The 10,312-nt window shown below is 41.3% G+C and overlaps 1 protein-coding gene and 1 long non-coding RNA gene across 11 annotated transcripts in view; one reads left to right on the forward strand and one right to left on the reverse strand.

Annotated features, from left to right (window-relative positions):
- Positions 1-284: 284 nt before the first annotated feature.
- Positions 285-1,777, reverse strand: LOC309861628. Its single transcript, XR_014310078.1, has 3 exons — positions 1,591-1,777; positions 728-928; positions 285-430 (listed from the first exon to the last, which is right to left on the reverse strand). It is a non-coding gene; the product is annotated as an uncharacterized lncRNA (long non-coding RNA).
- Positions 1,778-2,019: 242 nt separating this feature from the next.
- TTC33 (tetratricopeptide repeat domain 33) overlaps positions 2,020-10,312 on the forward strand; it is a 34,694-nt gene continuing 26,401 nt past the window's right edge. For 2 of the 10 annotated variants that reach the window (XM_082724666.1, XM_082724669.1), the window contains exons 1-2: positions 2,069-2,233; positions 6,112-6,333. In XM_082724666.1, the coding sequence (XP_082580792.1) occupies positions 6,113-6,333 (221 nt within the window). In that variant the 5' untranslated portion in view covers positions 2,069-2,233; position 6,112. Of the gene's footprint in view, positions 2,835-6,111; positions 6,334-10,312 lie in introns of all 10 variants that reach the window. The other 8 variants (XM_082724665.1, XM_082724670.1, XM_082724661.1 and 5 more) reach the window with 8 other exon arrangements.

A 10,312-nucleotide genomic window follows, 5' to 3' on the forward strand; every position in this document is an offset into this window, starting at 1 on the left:
CACCATTAACTGTTTTTCTTGAAGTTAACGGGCTCCATTTGTTTACTTTCAGGGTAAGGCCTATCACATACCCAAGCCTGAATAACCAGCTGGACGGCTGGTTGTTTTTCTAAATAAGAGTTGTATTCCACAAAAACGTATGTATTTCAGTTTATAATGCAATCTCACAAGTGCTTTTACTTGAGACATTGTACTTCAATACACAGCAGAAGTACTTTATGAGCATCAAGGGTTCAAGGGTCATTTTAATAAAATAAGTTTTACTGCTTCATGAAGGATATATATATATTTTAAAAGATTTTATTTATTTGACACAGAGAGAGAGAGAGATCACAAGTAGGCAGAGCAGCAGGCAGCGGGTGGGGGAAGCAGGCTCCCCGCTGAGCAGAGCCGGATGTGGGGCTTGATCCCAGGACTCTGACATCATGACCTGCGGAGAAGGCAGAGGCTTTAACCCACTGAACCATCCAGGCGCCCCAGTGAAGGATATTTTTGAGTGGTCTTTTTTGGGGGGGGGGGGTACTATGAGTGTGGTGGAGAAGAATACAAGGAAGCTAGCACAGTTTGGTATCCTTGCCTTGATGGCTGAGCTGCCATCAGTTTTACACACCCCTGCTTTTCCGTTACCAGGGCAATGTCAACGTTGTGAAAAGGCAAACGATGTCTTACTGTGAACAGAAAGATAATGTGAAAAGGTCTTGGCAATCCTCGGGGGTCTGAGGCTTACCTCGGAGCATCATTGTTCCACAACAGCGGTTCTCAACAGGGCAGGGGTGGGGGAACGCTTTTCCTTCCAGGGACCTCTGGCAGTGACTGGAGACAATTCTGGTCGTCACAAGAGGTGGTAGAGGTGGTGGGAGTGGATGGAATCGAGTGGGTAGATTCCAGGGATGCCGCTGAACATCCTACCCCGCACAGGAGAGCCTCCCTTTCCCCAACAAGGAGGATGCAGTTTGAAACAGAACGCTGAGGTTGAGAAAGCCTGGTCTACAGAAATGATCTTCCTTTGCACAAGAGAGCTACATCGGTAAATCCACAATCCTATTTTTCCAATTTCCTGAACAGTTCTCTGAGTTACATTTTCCCACTTAATTATTTTCAAGACACAAACTGATGAAGTTCTAGAACCTAGGAAGGGGAGGTGAGGTGAGGAGGAGGGAGGTTTCAACGGGAGTTTTCATATGCTCAAGAGGGCCTACCAGGTGCCAGGAGATCGGAGGCTTACCGGAGGCCTTGCCCTTGCGGCTGGATCAATGTTGTCTTCAGACCAGCCATTAACATTAAGATAGTTGGGAGACTTGTTGGCGGGATGTCACAATCCTGCTATCAATCGTCTTTGTTAGTGAGATTTAGGACATTTGCAAGCCAAGGGAGACTCCTGTCTAGCAGGATTGTGAGCTCTGCAAGTTAACTATTTGCTTATTGTTTGTGGCAGTCAGGGCTGCCTGAGGGATGCTACACATATGGAGGGGTGCGGATGAAGGGGGGGGGTGCAAGGCGCCAGCTTTTGCTTTGTCCTCAGCCAGCCTCGTGCTCCCTCATCAAGACCACACCTATTTTCAGGTTATACTTCTTATGGGCCCAACTTACCTGTTTTTTCCAACGTGAAGCCTACGTTTGAACCAGGGGCCTCTCTCCCCGACCTGCTCCCCTGGACTCCTTTGCCCTGGAGTTTTGCTTCTGTCCTTTGTGTCTGGCCGGTCTCTTAGGCTGTAAAGTCCTTTAGGGGAGGGTCCTATCGTAATGGGATGAAATACTCCCAAATCTTCTCCCTCAGCCTCCACTATTCCATCGGCGTACTGAACGGGCACGCAGTCTGGCTGGGGTTGCCTCTCTGCGCTCCCCTCAACGCGCGCGCGCGCAGCCCTAGTTTCCCGCGCTCCCGCGCACTGCGGTCGCCTGTGCGCCAGACGCTCCCGGCTGCTACTAGAGGGCGCTCGGGGCGCGCGTGGCTCAAACTACAAATCCCAGAGGGTAGTGGGGTGGGAACGGCCGCAGTGACCTCTGGGATTTGTGGTCCCGAGAAAGGGATTGGCAACCACAAGGACTCTGAGAGTCGCCTCTTCCCTGCCAGTCTCTCGGCGTGGTTCCGACGCCCCGGGTCGGCCAGGTCAGTTTCTTGGGAGACCTAGCGCCAAAGGCAGGTCGGTAGGAGGTCCAGCAGGGTAGCTTCCGGTTCCGGTGGGTAAAGGCAAGCACAATGTAAACACGGGCCCAGGGGAGTGGTCATCAGGTAAGTGGGGTTTACGCTGACCATGATGGAAGCTGGAGGCAGAATCCTAAACGAGGCTGGTGCGTCTGGTGGTTAGGGGAAAAAGCTTCAGACGTCGGAGTTGACACCCAACAAGGGTGTGGGCAGAGCGGGGACGCTAAGGTTGATCTCTGGAGACGAGCGGTTCCAGGGGGTCAGGCCCTCCCTTACGCCTGCGTCAGGAGCGGCTTCCGCGTCTCCACGGAGGCCGGGGCTGCTTCGACCTTCCCTTAGCGGTGGGAGGAGCGGACCCGAGCTTGCTTCCCACCCCGCGATGGGGGTGTCTGCAGCTGAGCGCGGCCTGGTGAACTCGCGGGGGACGTCCAGGGCAGCCTTTATGAACTTCGCACGGGGAACTTGCTAATACAGGTTTCTCTGTTACGGTGCCGTTTTCGGGTAAATCGCTTCTTGAATTTCTGACCTCCGAGTACATCCCGGTACCCGAAGGATGCTGTTTCGGTTTCCTAAGGATGCTGGCGGTTTCTCGTCTTTGGTGCTGCATCCTCCAGTGCAGTGAAGACATGCATTCTGGGCTTGTGGCTGGGAGAACTGTCCAGCCGTCCACAGTGATTGAATGCCTGCTGTAAGGATCGTTGGACCAACAGAAGAATTTAGAACCCAACTTTGTTGTTCAGAGTTTTCATGGTGTTCATTAACTATAAGTCTGTATTAAATGAATTTGTGTTGTTTCATGAGTTTAATGTGAAACCTATAGGATTATAATTTACCCATATGACTTCTTACCCAGGTGAAAAAAACGTAAGGGCTGGGATGTTGGCGCCTTGTGCATCTAACTATAGACTCAGGAAAGCCTTATTTATAAGAAGTTTTAATTTGACGTTCAGATAACCTTATGGAACAACAGACTAGTACTAATTAAGATACCTGAATCAACTCTTGCGTGTTCCGTTTTTCAGTTTAGAGACTGTTTCGCATATATCTTAGGACACACCCTCCTTTTAAGGCTGCCAACTTTTATTTTTCAAAACTTATCATCCTCCCCTCCAGGAAGCCTCAAATGTCAACATTGAAGTTATAGTATCCTTTTTTACTCTCTAATAACACTTATTCTGGAGTATATTGACTCTACTCTTGTCGTCTCCAGGCAGTTTTGAAGAAAATACAAAGCTCTGCTAATGGTCTTGGTAACCGATTCATGCTTTTTAACCTCGAGTGGGACCTTGATACTCTTTGCTATCTTTATTCATCCCTTACTGTTGCTTTTCCTGTTTTCCCATTCTCTATAGTGATTACTTTGGAACTTTTCTATTCTTCTTAAATACTCAAAACTGTTTCTTTTCCCTTTACTTGGAGCTGCCTATTTCTCTGGGAAATGTGAAGCTTAGGGATAGGAAATCCTTCATTATTTTTTACCCCTATCCCTGAACTTGCCTGTGCTTTTCGCTCAATATTAACTCTTGTCTGAGAGGAATGTATTTTTTTCTCTCTCTTCAAGACTAAATTTGTCAACTACTAGTGGTCATCAGGCCTTGTATACACATGTAACGTCCTTCTCGCCTGACCTCCACAGCCTCTGACCTCTAGAAGAGCTTAAAGGATTTGTGGAGGAAGATGGCAGAAACACCCAAGGCGGTGTTGTGTGTGACTTTTTCCATATATGGTTGAGAACCTCCATCTGGGGTCTAAGCCTGTCCCTGTCTTTGACATTTAGAACAATGGTTTGGGTTGAAGATCTCTGTTCCTTTTTCCTTTCCTCTCCATCTTAACCCCTGCTCCCAATAATAATATAGATTCGACTGATGATTTTTAATGTAATTTCCCTACATAAATATACCAAATTTTCCTCTGTTAACGGGGTTCCCACATTACCTGGTTCCTCACGTTGCTGAATTAGAAACAAAGTTCCATTTGGAAACTTGAAGCCAGAAAATGTAATTATCCTCGTTCTTGTCATAGGGACAATTATAAACACTAGAGTTCTTATCTAGGTATATTAACTTGGTATCTTATGAGACCTTCCTAATGATTTATTCTTTTACACTGTCTTAACTCTGTGCCTCTGGCCTTCTGTTCCAGTGTAACCACACTTCATTTTGAGTCATTTCTTGGTTCTTCCCCTAAGTTACTTAAAGTCCTCTTCAGACATAGGAAACTCATATATATATATCATATAATATATCTCCTATATTATAACGGGTCTGGGAAGAGAGTTTGGCATTGTCCTAATTCCCCACTGTAGCTTATAATACATTACCCCTCTGGACTTTTTGAAAAACCCCTGCTCCAGTGGAAAGCATGTGGTTCATGTGTATCTGCCCATGCATTTCTTGATTGCTACAATTTATTGAACCTTCCTTGTATTCGTTAGAACTTAGGCACATGACCTGTAATTTTTTTACCCCTCCAAGTTCTGCCTTATCTTGGGCCTTCCCATGTGCATAACTTCATAGTCCCTTTTACTTTTTTGTCTCCTTTCTTCTATTGATTACTTGTATTTTATTTCAGCCATGTACATCGGTGTTGAAGACCTTGACATCTGCTAGAACTGATTATTTCTTTTCTCTCTCTCCCTTACTCCCACAATGCCCATTCTTTGATAGTGTTTATAAACCCCTCTGCTTCATGGCTTTTCCTTATGCCCCTAGTTGATTATAATCACCTCAGGGTTTAGACTCCCTTAAGAATGGAATGAAAGCTGAGACACTCTTCTCCAGAATGCACACATAGAAAAAAATATATATACAATTTCAGGAATTTCTCAGTGTCTTTAAGCTCATCCATGCACATAGTAAGAGTTCTTGAATTCCTCAGTAAATCCCTTTTCTAAATACATAATTTGTAGAGTGCTTCTATGGTTTTCTTTAATTTTGTCTCACCAATTGTCCTTTCTTTCTTATCCTTTACATATGTGTATCATTGCTGATTTACAAAACAGCTCAACGTGTATCATCTTTTAAATTTACCCAGTAGTTCTGTGAATTAAGTTATTTACCAAGTTTGACTCTTTTAAAAACTTTTTTATTGTGAAAAATTTCAAACATGTATGAGAAAGGAAAGTACAAGAAATCCTGTGTATGTATCACCTAATGTTACCAATTATCAGCCCAGAGCAATCTTTTCATCTATATTTCTCCTCTGTTGCAACCGCACCCCTGGTGATCACTTTGAAAAAAATTTCTAGATATCATTTAATCTCATGAAATATTTTAGTATATATTCCTAAAAGATAAACGTTCTTTTTATAAACATTTATTATAATAGTATTATCATACCTTAAGCAATAGTGATAATTCCTTGATATCATCAAATATCAAATCAGTGTTCTGGTTTCCCCTATTATTTCATAAATATTTCCTTCCCACTGGCTTCTTTGAATTCAGAGCTAAACAAGATGCATAGGTTTTATTTGGTTTAGTATGTCTAGGTTTTATTTGGTTTAGTATGTCTCTGAAGTTTCTTTTTAATTTCCCATCTTTCTCTTTTTTCCTGTAAGTTTGTTTCTTGAAGAAACCAGTTTTATTTTTCTAAAGGTTTTTGCTGTCTTCATCTCTAACATGTTATCTAGCATGCTCACCCACATCACAGGTTTCTTATAAACTGGTAGAGTTTGGTACACTCAGTCTGATTCAGAATTAGTTTTTGACTTCATAGGTCCAACATCTGTGACCTTCATAGGAACTTCGTTGGTGGTATGGCCCTTCCACCAGGAGATACTGTCCAGTTGGCTTTCTTTATGATGTTAGCAACCTTTGTTGACTATTGCCTTGATCCACCATTTAATTAGGAGTTTAAAAAGTGGTGCCAGTCTGATTCTGTTATCCCTTCTTCACCTATTATTTGGAGAACTTCTATAAAAGGCCAAGTTTGAATTTTAAAGCTGTTTCTTTGTAATTTCCCAGAATGGCTTCCTTTGGATGGAAGAGGAAAATTGGCGAGAAGGTCTCAAAGGTGACTTCCCAGCAGTTTGAAGCTGAAGCTGCCGATGAGAAGGATGTAGTGGAGAATGAAGAAGGGAACTGGCTTCATGGCATTAAACGAAGGAAAGAAATGCTTTCTGAGGGCTGTGCTGAGAAGAGTAAGCAGCTGAAGGATGAAGGAGCCAGTTTGGCTGAAAATAAAAGGTATGTTTTTAAGGTTTTCTTACAGAGAACGGTTTACATTTCTGTCAGTGATGAGATGAAGAGCTATGAATTCTATAAATTCATGTCTTACAATTCTGATCTAGATGGTAAATTAATCAATTAAATAAGTTTTAAAGACACCTTGAAACATTCCATGGAGTCTGAAAGTTTGTAGAAGAGACCCTAAGATGCTTGGAATGTCTGCTTTGCTATCGTTTTTGTTTTGTCTGAAGAAGAGTAAATGCTGAGTATAATGTAATTCGCATTCTTGGTTGGTAGGAGATAGTTTAATTTCTGAAAACTTTCTCCTTTTGTTATTATATACCAGACAGATTGGGTGTTTCCTGAAGGGCTTTGAGGGCATGTACTTTTTTTTTTTTTTTTTTAAAGATTTTCAGTTATCCTTTTTCATTGGCTTTTATGTACTTCAATAAATATGGTTGTGCATAGGAATTTGATAATAATTTCACTTATCTTCAGCCCTTATTCTGCTAAAGCACTTATGCTTTTGCTCTTTACCCTTTACCTTTTTCTGTTTTCCTTTTTTTCCTACATTCTTGTTCCTTTTCCCCATCTCTGGTTAGGTCTTTCCATGGGAACAAAAATCATTCTTTCACAAATCAGTGGGGACTGAACCCATTGGCTAGGAGATTCTATAGAGAAAGCTGGAATTCTCTATATAGGAAAAGAAAATGGTCTCTATCTGATACCTCATACAAATATGGACTCTAGAGAGACAAACAAACAAACAAAAAAAACCTTAGTGTGAAATGTAAAACTACAGAGTTAATGAAAGAAAATATGGAAGGGTATCTTTATAACCTAGAGGTGGAAAAAGACATTTGTATTTTTAAAAATTTCAAATCTACATTAGAGTTAAAATAATAGTTCAACCTCTGTATTCCCTCTACCTAGACAAAAAATTCCTATTAACTGCTCTATTTATCTATTTCTACACATACATATATACACTGACATGTAATTATAAATTTACAGGGTTTTTTTTATGTTGTCTGAAAGTAAATTGTAGACATGACACCTCTCTCCTAATTTAGCATGCTTTTTATAAGAGTAAGGATATTCGGGGGCGCCTGGCTAGCTCAGTAAAGCGTGCAGCTCCTGAGCTGTAGGTTGTAAGTTTGAGCCTCATGTTGGGTATGGAGTCTACTTAAAAAAAAAAAAAAAAGAATAAGAATATTCTCTTACTACACACTGTAACTATCAAAGCTGTGAACGTTAGCAATTCAGTAAACTAATATGCAGTCCACATTTAGATTTTTCTAATTTTCATTGAAATGTTTTTTACAGTTTGTTTTGTTTTGTTTTGTTTTTAAATCAGGATCCAGTCAGAGTTCACACATTCATTTCATGGTTGTAGTTCTTTAGTGTCTACTTAGGTCCCCTACTTTTTTATCCCCCCTGATAGTGACATTTTTGAAGAGTCTAGACCAATTTTCTATTTAATTGTTCCTTATGGATGTCATTTAACTTGTTCCTCTGTTTCATGTGTTTTTTGTCAACTGAGGTAAGGAGATTTGATTTCGATTCTGATTGACTTTTCTGCAAGAGTACTTAATAGGTTTGTACTTTCTACTGTATCATATTGGGAGAGAAGTAACATGAGGTTGTCATCAATGCAGCCATTTGAAAGATGTCATGCCTATGTCAGTTTACTGTGTTTAATATCTGCTGAAAGTCATATTTTAATAAAAATCTTGAAATATTGGAGTGCCTGGATGGCTCAGTTGGTTAAGCCTCTGCCCTCAGCTCAGGTCATGATCTCAGAGTCTTGGGATTAATCTCTGCATCAGTCTCCCTGCTCAGAAGGGAGTCTGCTTCTCCCACTCTTCGCTCATGCTCTGTCTCTCTGTATCTCTCAAATAAATAAAATCTTAAATAAAATCCTGAAACATTTATCCTCGGGGAATGAAATATATTAAGAGAATTATACTAGCTAACATGAGGAGTTTTTTTTTTTTTTTTTTTGCACTAAGGATATTATTTTGAGAAGATACATGTATGGTCGGCAGAAGTGGTATCTGAATAGGTCTGAGTTTAGGACAATACCCTTCAGGTCATCCAGAGATCTAAAATCAGGCCTGTGTACCTTTGACTGGTAACTTCCATGTGGTAATGAAAAATTTGAGAAATTAAAAGTAGTACTGAGGGGCATCTGGGTGGCTCAGTGGGTTAAGCCTCTGCTTTCGGCTTAGGTCTTGATCTCAGGGTCCTGGGATCAAGCCCTGCATTGGGCTCTCTGGACAACGGGGGACCTGCTTCCCCCTCCTTCTCTGCCTGTCTCTCTGCCTGCTTGTGATCTATCTCTCTCTCTCAAAACAAAACAAAACAAAACAAAACAAAACAAAAAACACAAAAAGAAAAAAAAAGCAGTACTGAACAAAAAGCAGTTTTCTTCTCTTTGTTCTTTTTTCTTCTTAATTAAAATTGCTCAGGGTGGGTATAAGATTCCTTGTTAGTCATTTTTGTTGTGAATGAGTCAGATTTGAAGAAACAACATTTTGGTTTCTAGTTCTGTTTTTATTTTTGATTTTGGAGTAATCTTTTATTAATATATTTTAATATAAAACATCAAATGGTGTCTAGACTAGAGTATATTAGCACCTCAAATTGGAAATGAATGATGGCAAATAAATAACAATCAAGGACAACTAACATGTTATATTCTTAATCCTACTTCTGATATTTTATGCATAAAAAACTTTCTTTTGGGGCGCCTGCGTGGCTCAGTCAGTTAAGTGTCTGCCTTTGGCTTGGGTCATGATCCCAGGGTCCTGGGGTTGAGTCCCACTTCCAGCTCCCTGCTCAGTGGGGAGTCTGCTTTTCCCTCTTCACTTTCCCCTGCTCATGATCTCTCTTTCATACTCGCACTCTCTCAAAGAAATAAAATCTTTTTAAAAAAAGTTTTCGGGGCTCAGTGGGTTAAGCCTCTGCCTTCGGCTCAGGTCATGATCTCAGGGTCCTGGGATCGAGACCCGCATCGAGACCTGCGTCAGGCTCTCTGCTCAGCGGGTGGCCTGCCTCCCCACCCCCGCGCCCCGCCTGCCTGTCTGCTTACTTATGATCTCTCTCTCTCTGTCAAATAAATAAATAAAATCTTCCAAAAAAAAAAGTAGAACTTTTCAAGATTGACCATTCTTAGAAGAAAAACCACTATAAATTTTCCGCATTTATGAAATCATTTTCAGAACATCGATAAAACATCTTTAGAAATTCCTGTAAGTGCCTGTTAAAAGTTCATTAACTTTGTTTATGCCTTTTTCTCTAGACCACACTAGTGTGCAGGAGGGAAAAGCTATTCAGTTATTACCATGGGAGTCCCTCTGAATTTCCTGTGATACAAGGGAGATAGCAACTCTGTAGATAAACAAAATAACTCTTGTTTTCTGCCTGCATGTCAAAACATTGAGTCGTTTCACTGACATCAGCTGGGTTCGGTGCTTTATTTTGAATGGAGAACACTGTGAAATGATTGTGTATTTTTGCTGGTCAGCATTTGTTTTGGGGTAATATATACACAGCTTTAGAAGATAACTAAACAGAATAAAAGGAATCTAGTGGGATTGAACAGTTTGGCTACTCTGTGCCAAAACTAAATAGAAATAATAGTTTAAAAAGACCTAAGATAACATTAAACTTGATTTAAGTTAATATGAGGAGTAAAAAATAATTCGAGGAGGAATAGTGAAGCTAAATTAAAAAAAAAAAAAACAACATAAAATGAAACAGGATCGACTGGGTGGCTCAGTTGGTTAAGCTGCTGCCTTCAGCTCAGGTTATGATCCCAGAATCCTGGGATCGAGTCCCGCATTGGGCTCCTTGTTCAATGGGGAGGCTGCTTCTCTTTGGGGCGCCTGGGTGGTTCAGTGCGTTAAGCCTCTGCCTTTGGCTCAGGTCATGATCTCAGGGTCCTAGGATCAAGCCCTGCATCGGGTTCTCTGCTCAGTGGGGAGCCTACTCC

The sequence above is a fragment of the Mustela nivalis genome (genome assembly GCF_964662115.1).
Source record: "Mustela nivalis genome assembly, chromosome: 3".
Lineage (NCBI taxonomy): Eukaryota > Metazoa > Chordata > Mammalia > Carnivora > Mustelidae > Mustela > Mustela nivalis.